The 16,028-nt window shown below is 47.4% G+C and overlaps 1 protein-coding gene across 4 annotated transcripts in view; it reads left to right on the top strand.

Annotated features, from left to right (window-relative positions):
• Window positions 1-7,122, top strand: part of MX2 (MX dynamin like GTPase 2) — a 30,378-nt gene extending 23,256 nt beyond the window's left edge. For all 4 annotated transcript variants that reach the window (XM_061193893.1, XM_061193896.1, XM_061193895.1 and 1 more), the window contains 4 exons: window positions 771-929; window positions 1,378-1,454; window positions 3,570-3,824; window positions 4,831-7,122. In XM_061193893.1, the coding sequence (XP_061049876.1) occupies window positions 771-929; window positions 1,378-1,454; window positions 3,570-3,824; window positions 4,831-5,070 (731 nt within the window). In that variant the 3' untranslated portion in view covers window positions 5,071-7,122. The remainder of the gene's footprint in view (window positions 1-770; window positions 930-1,377; window positions 1,455-3,569; window positions 3,825-4,830) is intronic.
• Window positions 7,123-16,028: the final 8,906 nt, after the last annotated feature.

Here is a 16,028-nt window from a genome sequence, read left to right as displayed (position 1 = left end):
AGTATCTGTAACAGCTTCCCACCCATCAGTGTGGTGCGCTGACCTCACCAACTCAACAGAAGACGATTCCACCACCTACTTCCAGCTTTCTTCTTGCTCCTTTGTTCTGAGGCGAGGCAATTTCACTTACCCCGTCTCTTCCCTCCTCTTCACCCTTAATCCAAGACCAGAGTGGTCAATGCTTTGACAAGAAACTCCTTGCTTCCCCGGGCAGAATTCCAACTTCCATTCTGCTGCAGCCCAAATGCCAATAGGGTGTGTGCCCATGGTGTGTGTGTGCGTGCGTGTGTGCGTGTGTGCGTGCGTGTGTGCGTGCGTGTGTGCGTGTGTGTGTGTGTGTGCGTGTGTGTGCATCTTTGTTTTGGCACTTGATAAAAACAGCACTATTCCTTCCATGGTAGGAGTCCTCCAGCTGTAGTCTGGATGTATTCTTGGGAGAGCTGTAAGTGCCATAAGAATTTTTGAGTTTCTATTTTCATTTAATTAATCAGATTTTTTTCCTACCAATTATAAACATTCAACTTCTTTCTTGGGTTGATGACTCTCAACTGAAACACGTTTGAATAGAATAAAGTTTTGGTTCTTAAAAGTCAGTATTTCTCAAACTGGCATCATCAGACCATGAATATTTTTTTCGTTATAAAAAAAACTCTGTTTAGAAACATTGTCATAGGGTTCATTGGGTAATCAAGACTTGAGAAAAAGTCCCTATCTTTAAAACGTCCGTGAAATTATTAGAATTTACCCTGGTGGTTTGTTTTATGTTGCAGTTAAGAATATCATTCATGAAGAAGTCTCAAAATATGACAAGCAGTATCGAGGCAAGGAACTTCTCGGATTTGTCAACTACAAGACGTTTGAGGCCATCATGAAGCAGTATCTCGAACAACTGGTAGACCCAGCACTCGAGATACTCCAGAAGGCCGTTGGTGAGGAACTCTCATAAGTGCCTTTCAAATGATCATCCCAGTACCTCCCATAGTCTCAATGCCTTGAGGGAGAGATTGGAATGGAATTACCAAACACAGCCTGCAGATGCTTGCCCATCTGGGGGGAGGACGAGAGTGTGTATGAACTTTATCTACCTCATACCTAAGCCTGGACGCCACTGTATGAGGAACAGTCTGTTGCTAACCTTGCAGAGAACACACATCCAGGAAAGGACCAGAAATTGATAGGACCTGCTCAGGGTGGTGGTGCATTTGGCATCTCCCTTTATGGGGATTATGTACCATCCCCGCCTTCTCTCTTGGTCTGTAGATCTGGGGAGCTCGGCCCTAGAATGGGGTCATTGTATCATTATGTATCCTCCCTGTGTCTTTAACCCATGTCATTCCTGCTTGCATTTTACTGATGCTTTGTTCTTTCCTTGATCAGAAATTATATGGCAAACTTTCACTGACACAGCCCAAAAATATTTTGGTGGATTTTACAACCTTAATCACACAGTCCAGGTAAGTGCCCACAGCTTACTTGTTGGTAGCCTGTACTACTGGCTGATTTATCTGGGTTTAACCTTTGAAAGAAGCTGGATATTTACTATCATTTGGAAACATAAGGCCAGGGTTATAATGGCACGGTTGCTGGGCTGGTGACTCCAGGAGCATCTGTCATTTTGCTTCTGCTCCGGAGAAATGCCTGGGAGAAATGAAACGGAGCACGTGACCTGGTTACCCTTTCTGCAAGATCTTCTGCAGCCTGGCAGGACATAGGCCGGATGGCGATGACCATACCTAGTGATGGGCTGGTGTTTTTTTTTTTTTTAATTTATTTATTATTTATTTATTTTATTTTTGGCTGTGTTGGGTCTCCGTTTCTGCGCAAGGGCTTTCTCCAGTTGCGGCAAGCAGGGGCCACTCTTCATCGCGGTGCGCGGGCCTCTCACCATCGTGGCCTCTCCCGTTGCGGAGCACAGGCCCCAGACGCACAGGCTCAGTAGTTGTGGCTCACGGGCCCAGTTGCTCTGCGGCATGTGGGATCTTCCCAGACCAGGGCTCGAACCCGCGTCCCCTGCATTAGCAGGCAGATTCCCAACCACTGCGCCACCAGGGAAGCCCCTGGGCTGGTATTTTTGAATCTTATTCTTGCACAAAGGACTAGTCTTACTCCAAAATCTTTATACGTTTGACTTAAAATATTGCCACAGCTGTGTGGGTTTTCACTTAGCAAGTTAGTTATTGAACCCTTCCCTCAGGAAAGGGAAGAGAGGGGTGTTTGGCTCCCACCTGGGCTTAGATAAAAATCCTCTTCCACCCAGGCCTAGACGGATGCGTCAGAAGCTCATTCCACGGGCTCAGGAGAACAAGAAAAAACATTTGTCATTTTTTCTATAACAAAAGAGTTTCTCCTTTCACCTCTTTGGCCAGTTGGTGGAAAACAAATCACACTTCTACAACTATCCCAGGGGCTGTGTCTGAGTCCTGGGCTGGGTGACGTGCCTGGTCCTTGATCACCATTTCTCCAGGCTGGCAGCTTTCAAGATGTATGTGTCCTTCCTGGGCCTTAGTGGTTGGTCCCCTGGGTGCCCCATGCTCCTGACTACAGGGCTGGTCCTCGTGAACGCCTCCCCAGCCCTGCCAGGGCGCAGAGCACTCTGATGCAAACACAGGCTGCTCTGTGGCCGAGGAAAGTCCAAGGGCCTCTGCCCCCTGTGCCATCCTGGGATGAATAAGGTCTGGGCAGGGCTACCCGACACCCACCCAGACGCACTCCCCCTGGGTCTGTACCCTGTTCTCCTGAGCCACATCAGAACCAAGGGTCTTGTGTCCTCCCGTGAAACTCCTCTTGGGAAGTGATGCAGAGCCCACTTCTACTCTCAGGCCCCAAATCTGCAAGGTGGGGCGTGGTGTGGTTTGTCACGTACGTGGTTTTGGCCACATACACTCCTAAAAAAGAAGGAAAACCTGCCCTTGTGAAGCTCACAGTTTCTCCCTTCTCTCAAATTACTGTCTCTGCCTTCAATGCACAAAAGTCTGTTTGAAACTCAAAAGCCAAGAAGTGAACCCATTCCACTATGTCCTCTCTCCCTTTCCCGGGATGCCTTTGACCGTGTAGGTGACATGGGAGTCGCAGGATTTCTGGGAAACACAGATATGGAGCTGTTATCCCACTGTGCCCATTAGCCCTGGAGACATTCTTGAATGCTTGGATTCAAGCCAACTGCAGAAACAAGAGTGATGGGCATGAAAATGTAGAATAAACCATAACTGAGGAAGCAGAAAGACGGGGATGTGGGAGGAGATGGAGGTCGGGGCAGAGAAAAAGAACAGGCGTGTGATCCCTTTGGCAGCACGTATACTAAACAAACAAACACACACAGAGACCGGCAGTAGAGAAGGTGAGCCTGGCACAGGCAAGGGGCAGAGTCACAAGATAGGACAGGTGAGGAAGGCAGCAGAGGGTGAAGGGGGAACCTGAAAATCGCCATTTAAAAGTCTCAGGCCTTCTTTGACCTCGGATTATTTTTAACTCCGTGTTCAACATAATAGTACTTCCTAGGCTGTTTAAACAACCGGGGCGGGGGGGGGGAAGAAAAAGAGAAGTAATGTTTCTCTTTCTTTTTCGATCAGAGCAGGATTGAAGACATAAAAACAAAACAAGCGGAAACAGCAGAAAATCTGATCCGGCTTCAGTTCAGGATGGAGCAACTGATTTATTGTCAAGATCAGATTTACAGCGTGGTTCTGAACAAAGTCCGAGAAGAGATTTTTAACCCAGTGGAAAAGCCTCCACAGAATCTTCAGTCGAAATCGTCCCTTTTAAATGATCCGCCTTCATTTTCCTCCATTGTTGAGATTTGGGTCCACCTGAATGCGTATTTCTCGGTGAGCCTGTAGGGGTACAGGGACAGTGCACTGTGGTTCCTGCCGAGCAGAGAGCGGGGTAACCGCGTTGACAGCTGCTTAGCTGAGCAAAGAGGGGAGAGGCTACTGCTGTGTACCAAGCCCTTTGGCTGTGAAAAACTACTCATATATAATCTCATTATAGTTTTATAGTAACCTTACCAAAGCACTTTTAATTTGCCCCCAAATCAGGTTTCCCATGTAGCGGAGAATGCACTCAAAATTAATTCCATCTCCAAAGTTCTTTGTATTTTGTGCTATGCATAAATTACAAAATTACTATTATCAGAATACAGCAAAGCACTAACTTGACTGGTTATAGTTTAGCTTCCCTTCATAGTTCAGAAGGCACTCAGCTCTTTAAGTGCCTCAAACTTGCGAGTTCCACAAAGTGGGAATGAAAAAGGCTTTCCCTAGATTTTGCGACCCAGTCGGCTTCATGGTTTCTAACACTCCATCCGTGGACTAAAGTATTAGGGCGCATAGAGAAGGAGGTAGCTTTTAAACTGCAAAGAAACCCAACTCCTGAAGCCCTTTCTTGATCAGAATAGAAAGTAGAGTTACCCAGGTGTGGGGTCCAGCTGTCAGGCAAACTGGAGATGCTGATGAAAGGAGGGAATGAGGTGAGCGCTGACGCAGGTCCCGATCGGCTCCCACATGGGACCCAGGGTTCACAGCTGGGAGGTCTCTCCAGGGAGGAGAAGCGGGGGTGGGGGTGGAGCTCCCAGAAGGGCTGGGATGTCCAGAACGTGGTATGGGTTTGCGAGCCTACAGGTGGGTTCTTCGTGCCAGAGGGAATACCTGGGCAGGGAAAACTGGGCGACCCAAATCGATCTTTCCCTTGGTTTGGTACTGACCACTGGTGTGGAGGTGGACGGGACACCAGGACTCAGCAAGTAGACCATGCATGCATCCAAGAACTTTTCTCTGCAGCCACAGGCCTTGGGCCCAGACCCCTCCAGCTGACCCTTCTTATCCCCTCTTCCAGGAAACCAGCAAACGTCTCGCCAACCAGATCCCATTCATAATTCAGTATTTTATGCTCCGAGAGAATGGTGATTACTTGCAGAAAGCCATGATGCAGATACTACAGGAAAAACAGCACTATACCTGGCTGCTTCAAGAACAGAGTGACATGGCAGCCAAGAGGAAATTCCTTAAGGAGAAAATTCACCGGCTGACTCAGGCACGGCGAGCTCTCTATGAATTCCCCCAGTTAAAGGGGTAAATTCCAAAAGAACACCAGTGCTGCTGGGTTTTGCTATGCACATGATTGTAAGGGAGTTGGTACAGGAAGTGGTTTCTCATTTGGGGCCAGACTTTTCTGTTGCTGTCTGTGTCCATCTTCACTGTGCTGCACTCAGCACCTGAGTTTATATCTGAAGTCCCATAACCCACAGAGCTGTCACCTCCACCAGGAGGTCTTCCTCGTCCTCTGTGAAGAGGGGGCTCTCCAGCCCTTGGGCCCCAGAGCCCCCAGTTACAGCATTCTTAAATACTGCTGTCATTCTTTGTTAATTTTTCACCCCTCTGCATTAGACTATGAGACCTCAGAAAGGTAAGGTCAGTTCATATTCTTTTGTATTTCCGGAATCTGGCATGGTGCCTGGCACATAGTAGCCACTTAATAAATATCTCATTGAACCAATGAATGATGGAGATTACCTGAGGCTATGGCTTAAATCCAGACTTTAGTTGTTTGGAATGGTGTCCCTTAGCTGGTCACTTTCTGATAAATTCAGTCATGCCACCTGCTTCCCATCATTTGCTGTGATGGTGTTTCCCAGCCCCTGGGGAGAAAAGAGGCTGAGTGATATTATTTTTAATTTGTAGTTTCTCTAATTGCAGTGAACTCCATTGCTGTGTTAAGTCTTAAAGAGAAATTTAATAAGGAAAAACATATTTTTAAAAAACATAGAGCTTCACACCAGTGGTCATCTCTAGATTGGAGGATTATGGTTAATTTTATTTTCTTCTTCAAACTAAGCTAATGACCTCACAGGAATTTTAGGAAGGTTAAGTGAAACCATTTCTACAAACTATGTGTCCCAAAGCAGGTGTTCAAAAATGCCAGCAATTTTTCCCTCCAACAAAGACCTCTTTTTTTCTTTACCTCTAGGTCTGTAGAGAAGCCCTCAATTCTAAAGCTCTTCCAGCCAGTTCTTATGTTTAGTTCTTTGATACGTTTTGACAATTTTTGTATATGGTGTTAGATAAGAGTCCTTTTGCGTATGCATATCCAGTTTGCCCAGCACCATTTTTTGAAACGACTGTTCTTTCCCTATTAATCTTGGCACGCTTGTCAAAAATCATTTGACCATATATGCAATGACTTGTTTCTGGGCTCTGTTCTATTGCATTGGTCTATATGACTGTCTTTATGACATTACCACACTGTTTTGATAATTGTAGATTTGTCGTAAGTTTTGAAATCAGGACATGTGAGTCCTCCAGCTTTGTTCTTTTTCTCATGGTTTTTTTTTTTTTGTCTATTCAGGGTCTCTTGAAATTCCATATGAATTTTAGGACGAGCTTTTCTATCTTTGCAAAAAAATGTCATTGGAATTTTGATAGAAATTGCACTGAATCCATAGATAGCTTTGGGTAGTATTTGCATCTTAACAGTATTAAGTCTTTCAATCCATGAACATAGGATGTCTTTCCATTTATTTGTGTCTTCTTTAATTTCTTTAAGCAATATTTTATAGTTTTCAGTGTACAAGTCTTTCAATTCCTTAGTTAGTTACCAAGTATTTTGTTCTTTTTGATGCTATTGTAAATGAAATTGCTTTCTTAATTTCCTTTTCAGATTGTTCATTGTTAGTTTACATATATGCAACTCATTTTTATGTGTTGATTTTATATCTTGCTACTTTGTTGAATTCATTACTAGTTATAACAGTTTTTGTGGACTATTTATGGTTTTCTACATATAAGGTCATATCATCTGTGAACACAGATTATTTCACTCCTTCATTTCTGACTTGGATGCCTTTTATTTCTGTATCTTGCCTAACTGCTCTGGCTAGAACTTCCAATACTATGTTGAATAAAAGTGGCAAAAGTGGGAATCCTTGTCTCACAAAGTTACTCTGATTTTAAAGAAATTTGTAATATTGAACCTAAAGATTATGAGAAGACAATTTAAAAGACAAAACATTGGTTTCACTTTAGGTATCATACTTTTTTTCTTTTTGGCTTTTCCCCCTCATTTTATGAATTGGGTCACATGTACAAATAGTAGCAGAGCTGAAGAAAAGAATCAAATCCCTTCATATAATAAATGCTGTTGTGAACAACCAATTCTGATAAAAATAAAATCTGATGTTTATTATTTGTTTCATAAATTGTATAGTCAAAGCTTCCCCTAAATGTTTAATACATTTCACTCATGTGTACACATACACAGCCTCAACCAAAGCTTCTCATTTACCACCTCAGGACTGACCCCAAAACCCAGGTGTGAGGCATCCAGGGAAGATGCTTGGAGCCAGGTGTATGAGTTTCCTGGGGCTGCGATACAAAGTACCACAAACTGGATGGCTTAAAACAACAGAAGTTTGTTCTCTCCTGCTAAATGCACACAATACCTTGTCTGACCTGTTGATTCTTTCCCTAGATTAAAAGAAGTAGGAATGAAGAATTATGTAGTTAGAGAATGACTAGCTCTCTACCTCCAGCAGGCAGACCACTTGGGCAAGATGACATATGAAGAAAGATCATGAGGCGTCAGCCAGCCTGCACGCAATGGAAAATGATGCAGAGCTTGACTTCCTGCCTTGATGATTCACTGAGATTCTTTCCCCTTTTTCCCTTTAAAAACTGTCATGGCTGAGCAGAATCTTCAGAGTTGGTTTTGGGGACATGAGCCCACCTTCTCCCCAGATTGCTGGGTTTTCTGATTAAACCAACTTTCCTTTCTGCCAATATTTGCCTCTTGAATATTGACTTCTGAGCAGTGAGCAGCCAAATCTGAGTTCAGTAACAAAGCTACTACACTTGGCTTTCCAACAGGTCAAAGAATGGAGCTAACTTCTCGACAAACACCTTAAGATCTCCACAGCTTAACACAATCCAAGGGTGTTTCCTGCTCACATCACAGTGATCCAAGGTGGCTTGGCAGGGTTCGGAGCCACGCTGTCCCTTAGGGCACCAGCCTCCTTCCACCTAGTGACCCCACCATCTCAGTGGCCTTTGATCCTCCACCACACCCTCTACATCTGGCCAGCAGGTGAGGCAAGAGAGATTGGTGAGGATTGCAAGGAAGGTTTCCAGAAGCTAGGCCTGGGAGTAGTGTACATCACTACTCCTACCCTCTATGGGCAGACGTCAGGCCTGTGGCCACACCTAACTGCAAGGCAGGCTGGGAAATGTGGTCCAGCTAAGCAGGAGGAGGAGCAAACAGGATTTGGACGTTGCCACACCCATCCCTACATTGATGGAGAATACTCCTTGAACAAAACACAGGAGTAAAGAAATAGACATGTTCCCTGCTCTTCCTTCTTATCCCAGGCTCACTCACACACACTCACACACACACACACACACACGTTTCCTCCTCCAGTGCTACTGTGGATCTGGGGTTTGTTCATAACAAATGTGGAAATAAAGGAAGACTACTCAAATGAGAATGTCGATGAAAAAAAAAAAAAGCACAACGTAAAAGTTGAGAGTTATGTTTTATTTGGTGGACATTCTTAGGACTTCAACCCTGGAGAGACAGCATCTCAGATAAAGGCTGAGAAAACTGTTCCGAGGAGGTGAGGGGGAAACCAGGATATATAGGACTTTTCGCAACAAAGGGCAGGTAGTTGGAACGTCAAAAGATTGTTAATTAAAGAAAACCAGATATCTCAAGTTAAGGAATTTAGCTCTTTTCTATGTATGGGAAGAGGCAAGGGGCTAGGCTCACTGAAATCATTCCCTTGATATGCACCTCAGCTATCTGGGGCCAGCGTCCTGTGCTTTCTCATTCATCCTGCGTTTGCACAAGCTGCACTGTCGGATGGCTGCAGTCTGATGACTGCTAGATGGGCGGCATTTCTCGTTTCCATCCTGAGTTCCTTCGGGGCTCACCGTTGGGGTGGCTGCAATCACTGATGACTGTGACATCCTTTGTTTACTGATGGCAGGCAGCATTCTTAGTCCACAAGAACTAGCAAAGTTACTTATTCACAGCTCGCTATAGCAAGAGGGCCCACCACCAGGGCTTACATTTTGTCAGAGACTCAACGGGCAGGCAGAGGAGTGGGAAAGCTTTATAGTGGAAAAAAAGGAAGGCTCAGATTGCTCTGAGAAACTGCTCCAAAGAGGTAAAGGAGGAGCCAGGATATTTGTGAACATTTTTTGCTGGGAAAAACATGTCATCAAGCATAAAAAGATTACTGCTAATCACAAAGGACCGATATCTTAAGTTAATGATCTCAGTGCTGTTCTATGTATGGGAAGATGCAAGAATCTGGGGTCATTGAAATTTTTCCTTAGATAGGTATCTTAACTCTCTAAGGGCTGGTATATCCAAAGCACAGTACGCCTCCTGTTTTTCTCCATCCTGAATTCCCCTCAGGTGCACTGTGGGTGGGCAACCACGGGACCGGGACCAACGGCTTGATCCTTGTAGAACTGGAATGGCAGGCAACATTTTTTTCTTTAGAGTCCTAAATTAAAAGTAGGGACAAAAAAGTAGGGACTCGGGCTTCCCTGGTGGCTCAGTGGTTGAGAATCTGCCTGTCAATGCAGGTGACACGGGTTCCAGCCCTGGTCTGGGAAGATCCCACATGCCGCGGAGCAACTAAGCCCGTGAGCCACAACTGCTGAGCCTGTGCGTCTGGAGCCTGTGCTCGGCAACAAGAGAGGCCGCGATAGTGAGAGGCCCGCGCACCGCGATGAAGAGTGGCCCCCGCTTGCCGCAACTAGAGAAAGCCCTCGCACAGAAACGAAGACCCAACACAGTCAAAAATAAATAAATAAATTAAAAAAAAAAAAAAAAGTAGGGACTCTATTTGATAGGGACAGAGTAAAAGTACAAAGTAGGTGCTTAAATAGCTAATCCTACTAGGGGATTATAAGTAAAGAAAAAAGTATGGGAGACCCCTGTAAGTTAATGATCAATCAAGAAAGTAGGTTTTCTTTTTTTGTTTTTAATTTTATTTATTTATTTTTATATTTATTTATTTTTGACTGCGTTGGGTCTTTGTTGCTGCACGCGGGCTTTCTCTAGTTGCGGCGAGCAGGGGGCTACTCTTCGTTGTGGTGCACGGACTTCTCATTGCGGTGGCTTCTCTTGTTGTGGAGCACGGGCTCTAGGCGCACGGGCTTCAGTAGTTGTGGCATGCAGGCTTAGTAGTTGTGGCACGCAGGCTTAGTAGTTGTGGCGCGCAGGCTCAGTAGTTGTGGCTCGTGGGCTCTAGAGCGCAGGCTCAGTAATTGTGGCACACGGGCTTAGTTGCTCCACGGCATGTGGTATCTTCCCGGACCAAGGCTCGAACCCGTGTCCCCTGCATTGGCAGGTGGATTCTTAACCACTGCACCACCAGGGAAGCCCAAGAAAGTAGGTTTTCTTAACCACAAAACCAAGTATGCTTGTTTAGCAACAAAACCATGCAACAGAAGCATGAGACGTGCCCCCAAACAATAAAACAATGGTGGAATAAGACCCACATCCTGCACAGTGAGCTCAGTGACTTAATGATTCCTAGGACATGCTCCTCTGCACACACTAAAAACAAAAATATAGGGGAAAAGTGACATTATACTAAAACCTGAGATGATTTACCATTTTTAGCATATGTTACTGCCTTTTTCATCATTTCCCTTGTGCCATGACAGTCCTGGCTTGACCATGTAGGGACAAGAAAACTACCCCACCTGACATGGAGGAGGAGCTGATGATGGAAGCACGACATCTACTCAAGAATGAGGAAGAAGGTGGCCTTTTCCCCCTCCCACTTTTCCTATGATCATAAAACTGTAGCCCACTAACTTCTTGGGGATGCAGAATGCTCTCACCCACCTGCTTGTGAGCCTCACCAAGTGTCCTATTCTAATACATCACTTCTTACCTATCACTTTGCCTCTGGCTGAATTCTTTCTGTGCTGAGACATAGAGAACCAGAGCTCCTCGGAGCCCCCCAAACACCACCTAGCAGTTTCATATTAACCAAATTGAAACCATGCCCCCCTAGATTTGACAGAAACTGATAACTAACAGGAATTCTTGAGCCTGCCTTGCAGAACAACAGATAGGGGGTAGCTTGTAAAAACCCCTCGGCTTGTAAACTGCCTTCACCAATTAAGCTCCCTTTAGTTTTCTTCCTTCCTTCCTCCCTCCCTCCCTTTCTTTCTTTCTTTTTCTCTTTGATTGCACACCTTCCCAGCTACACATAGCCCAGTTCTACCGGAACTTGGCTCAGGTCCCGTACAGTGTGAGCCAGCTAAGGCTGGTTGGGACCACTGACCCTAAACCTGGGCTTGTGCAGGTGTCCAACATATGGCCTTTTGAGGCCAGAGGGCTGGAAAACTCCACCCTCCCATCATGTTACGCGCCTCCATTGTGAATATGCAGAAACCAGTGATAAATGGAATATTTGCTGCCCTGTCAGGAAACAAAGGGTGTCATAGTCATCAGCAATTGCAGCTACAGCCTATGGTGAGCTGGTGAGCCCTGAGGGAACTCAGGAAGGAAAGAATACCTGCCATCTAGCAGCCACCAGACCGCAGCCACTCCCGAAGGTGAACGCTAAGGAAACTCAGGATATAAAGCACAGGATAGTGGCCCCGAATAGCTGAGATGCAAATCAAAGGAATGATTTCAGTGAGCCCAGACTCTTGCATCTTCCCATACATAGGAAAGCACTAAATTCCTTAACTTGAGATATCTAGTTTTCTTTTATTAACAGTAATCATTTGTTCCTACTACCTGCCCTTTGTTGCAAAACTCCTATATATCCTAGCTCCCCACTCACCTCCTTGGAGCAGTTCTCTCAGGGTTACTTGAGATGCTGCCTCCCAGGCGTGAAGTTCTAAAACTTCCCACCGAATAAAACATAACGCTCAACTTTTAGGTTCTTAATAATTTCATAGTCGACACATGTAACCCAGATGCGCCTGTGCAAGACACTGATTACCTCACCTTTTTCCCCACCTCCAATCACCTTTCCCCAACTCTAAGACCACCCTGCGTATCCCATAAATATCTCAACCTCCACGCCTTCTGGGAGGCAGGTCTGAGACTTGTTCTCCCTTCCCCACACTTGACTGCCTTGTGAATAAACTCTTTCTCTGCTGCAAACAGACCTGGTTCTGTAAAAAACCCCGGTCATTTGGGGCTAATTGTTACAGGAGTTATTGTTTGACTTCCTGGATTGTTGGTAGATAGCTATCTGACTTCCTACACATTGGCCTAAGGCAGGCTGTCTTCCTTGGTTGGCTACTGTTAACAATGGATTGGTTTCCTGGGCAGGTTGCTTCAGCCTGTTCTGTTTTCAGACTTCTGTTTTCATAGATGGTCTGACCATTGACTGTGTGTATATTAAGTGTCTCACAGCATACCTTACTTGTGGGACCTTCCTTTCTCCTCTGCCTCTGGGCACTGCAGATCTGCTCCTACAGGTGAAATCTGCTTTGATCAAAGTCTGGGGATCTGCCTGTGCTTGAATACGATCCCTCCTGAAGCCGAATCCAGCTTCTCTACCCCAACACTGAATTAATTTTTGAAGACAGAGTTTTGGGTGAAGTAGAAAAGAACAGGTTTATTGCTTTGCCAGGCAAAGGGGGCCACAGTGGGCTAATGCCCTCAAAACTGTGTATCCCAACCTGGAGGGGGTAGTGAGAAGTTTTATAGTAATGGTTCAAAGTGGGCATGATCAGCTGGTGGACATTCTTCTGATTGGTTGGTGGTGAGGTAAGTGGGAATCAGCATCACCAACCTTCTGGTTCCAACAGGTCTGGGGTCTACATGCTTGTGGGCAGCACACAGTTAACTTCTCCCATCCGGTGGGGGTCTCAGTATCTGCAAAACAGCTCGAAGATATTGTTGTGTGTATCCCTTGATGGAAACCAGGACCTTGCCCCAAGGCTGCACTATTGTTTCTCTTGACTGTTCCTCCCTTGTCTCACAACCCCTCCCTTCCCTAATTAGCATCTGTTTGAACCTGCCCAGTTGGAACTCAGGGAAGGTCATGGAGGCTGAATGAAACCTATTTTCTGTAATCAAGAAATGGGGGACACAGAAAGGCTTTTGTGCCCAGGGGCCCCATAGGGTCCTGCTCCATATCACTCCCTCCTCTCCCTTCCCCTGAGATTCCACACTGGGGTGGAGGTGGGATGGGGGAGGGATATTCTCTCCAATCAGTGGTGCAGTGATAATGCAACAGAGAAGAACAAAATCTGACTCCAGGTTGGATCTGTTTCTTTTACTTTGACCTTTGCTTTCCACTGCTTTTGTTCTGCCTAAAGCTATAGGCATACATAAGGGCTTGCCTCAGGGAACCCTGCCCCTCTGTCTGAATGTTAAACCAAAGTGCCTTTGTTCAGCTCACAGGGAGACACCCTGACCTGTTCACCTGTGGATGGCTGCAGAAAAGAAGAAATTAACACATCCCCTCCCCGAGGCTGGCCAAACCAGGAGATGTTTTGCAAGACTTATGGCCTTTTTACTTTACTTCCTCACCTCCTCCCCCTCTCTGTTCTATAAAAGAAACTGGCATCCAGACCCCGGGAAGATGGTTTTCTGGGGACACTAATCCACCATCTTCTGGGTCTGCCGGCTTTCCGAATAAAGTTCCTATTCCTTGCCTCAGCATCTTGTCTCCCGATTTATTGGCCTGTCGTGCGTGGGAGCAGAGCGAGCTTGGACTCGGTAACGCTTCCTGACTACACACGCACAGAAAGGCTCCTCCGAGGTCAAAAAGGGAGGGAGACGGCATCCCAAAGTAGTGATGTCATCCTACCCATAGGCCTCTTTGCTAGACTCCATCTTGGCTAAGAGATGCACCAAATACGGTCTCAGAGCCAGGCAAAGCAAGATGATTGGCCAGAGGAAACCCGGAAGAAATGCCCCATGTAAGTGATTCAAACTAGCACTAGGGCACAACTCTCTCTCTTGAGCCCGCAAGTGTGTGCCTATTCACACGTACTCTTTTTCCTCCTAATAAACACTTTTCTTGTTTCACTACTTTCCGCCTCTTTGTGGAAATTTATTTCTACAAAGCCAGTGGTCCAGGGGCCTTATCACTGGCCACTGGCCCTTGTGGTCTAGTGGCTAGGATTCAGGGGTCTCACTGTCACGGCCTGACTTCAGTCTCTGGACAGGGAACCAAAATCCTGCTTCAAGCCGTGGCAGGCTGAGGCCACCCGAGATCAAGTCCATCTCTCTGAGCTCCATTTACTACTTGATTTACTTTTGCAATATTAGAGATCATATGTGTAGAGAAATTAGCCCAGTGCCTGACATGGTCACTCCACAGATGCTCCATAACCAAGACATGACAGTTTTAACACAGAGATACTGTGTTGGGCTCCCTCCACTTCCTATTCCATAAAACACGGAGCTTAGCTGCAGGCAGAGGAGGAATGGGCAGCCTGGGTTGGAATTTGAAGAACTGGTGGAAAGAACAGCCTGGGCCACTTCCTGTTACCCCCTGGGAGAGGTCCTGGGAAGGCAGGGAACACGTGCTGTTGCCTCCTTCATCGTTAAAGCAAACTTTCACCAAGTGTTGATCACCAGACGAATGCCAGACAGACAGCTGACCCTTATCCAGGAAAAAATGATTTTGGAATGGCCCCATGTACACTAACCCTGGTCCCAGGGCCACCAGCTCAGCTCCAGCAGAGTGACGGACGGACCCTGTGTTCCTAACAAGCTCCAAGGTGAAGCCAACACTGCTCGCCCCGGGACCAGCCTTTGAGAAGCCGGGTCTATGTCACCAGCACAGAAGAGAAAACAAAACGCGGCAGTGACGCCAGACACTCGCGCTTCAGGCGGGACTGAGGGGGCGCTTGGCCGGGGATCGCAGCTCTGCGCTTCGGCCCGGGCAGCGTCAGACCCAGGAGCATTACCCCGGCGGTTCCCGGTTACCCCGCAGTCCCGCGTGCCGCCGGGCTCCGGAAGAACTGCGTCCGGGCCTGATGCAACGTCCCAGCAGCAGCGCAGCGCACCCCACCCAGCGGCGTGCGGGCTCGACGCCTTGGCCGGCCCGGGGGCGGACCCCTAACACCACCCCTCCCCCTAGGCGCCACCCCTTGACCCGGACTCCGCCCCCTCCTCCTCACGCGCGTCCTCCGCTCCAACGCGCTCCGCCCCCTCCCGGTACCGCCCCCTCCTCCTCCGGGATGCGCCCCCGCCTCTCCCGCCCCTGGATTCTAGAGGGGCGGGAGCTGGACTTCCCTTTCTCAGAGCAAAGAAACCGAAACCGAGCTTGAATTGACTGGGAAACGCCAGATCAGAAACTGAGCGGCTTAGGGTAACTCTCCGAGGTCACGTGACGACCACGTCTGCAAGACCAGAGCCAGTCCTCCGACTCATCATTCATTCATTCATTCTAGAAACATTTATTGAAATACTGTGTACCAGGAACTGTGCTGGACCCCAAGTACAACAGCAAACATCACGAACTTGTCCGCGCCCTTGACGGCCTGGTGGCAGACAGGGCGTTCAAAATGGCCAAGACAGTGTGACAAGGCCATGGTCCTGGGGAAGAGGGGAGTTGGGGCGTGGGGCTCCCAGAAAGCAAGTGCACTAGGCCTGGAGAAGGACGGAGGCAGGCTGCTTCCTGGGAAGAAGCCCAGCGCGCAGGTAGAGGAGGAGCGCCCTGAGTTGGAAGCTCTTGCATAGTGAGGCGGCATCGCATTCAGGCAATGGGGCACGCCAAGCTGAGCGCGCTGGAATACCTCCACCCCTCCCATCCCTGCAGTGGAACACCCTGAGGCACAGGGCGCCGCTCGCTTCCCACAGGTGTCTGAGTAAATGCACCGGTTTGCAGGTGGGGAGCGATGCCTGGAAGCTTGTCGGGCCTGGTTTCCCATAAGCACCAGCTCACCTCTCTTCTGCAAGGCCAGGCCAAGCAGGTGATGAGAGGGCTGGACAAGGACCAGAGAGACCTGCAGAGCCCGGGGCACCCGTGACTGCACAGGCAGCAGGAGTTCTGGGGTCAGTGTGATTGTTTGGCCCCTGATATGCTCTCCCGT

This window comes from Eubalaena glacialis, chromosome 6 (genome assembly GCF_028564815.1).
Source record: "Eubalaena glacialis isolate mEubGla1 chromosome 6, mEubGla1.1.hap2.+ XY, whole genome shotgun sequence".
In the NCBI taxonomy this organism is placed as follows: domain Eukaryota; kingdom Metazoa; phylum Chordata; class Mammalia; order Artiodactyla; family Balaenidae; genus Eubalaena; species Eubalaena glacialis.
Note: the sequence above shows the minus strand (reverse complement) of the source record. Positions and strands in the feature narration are given on the sequence as shown.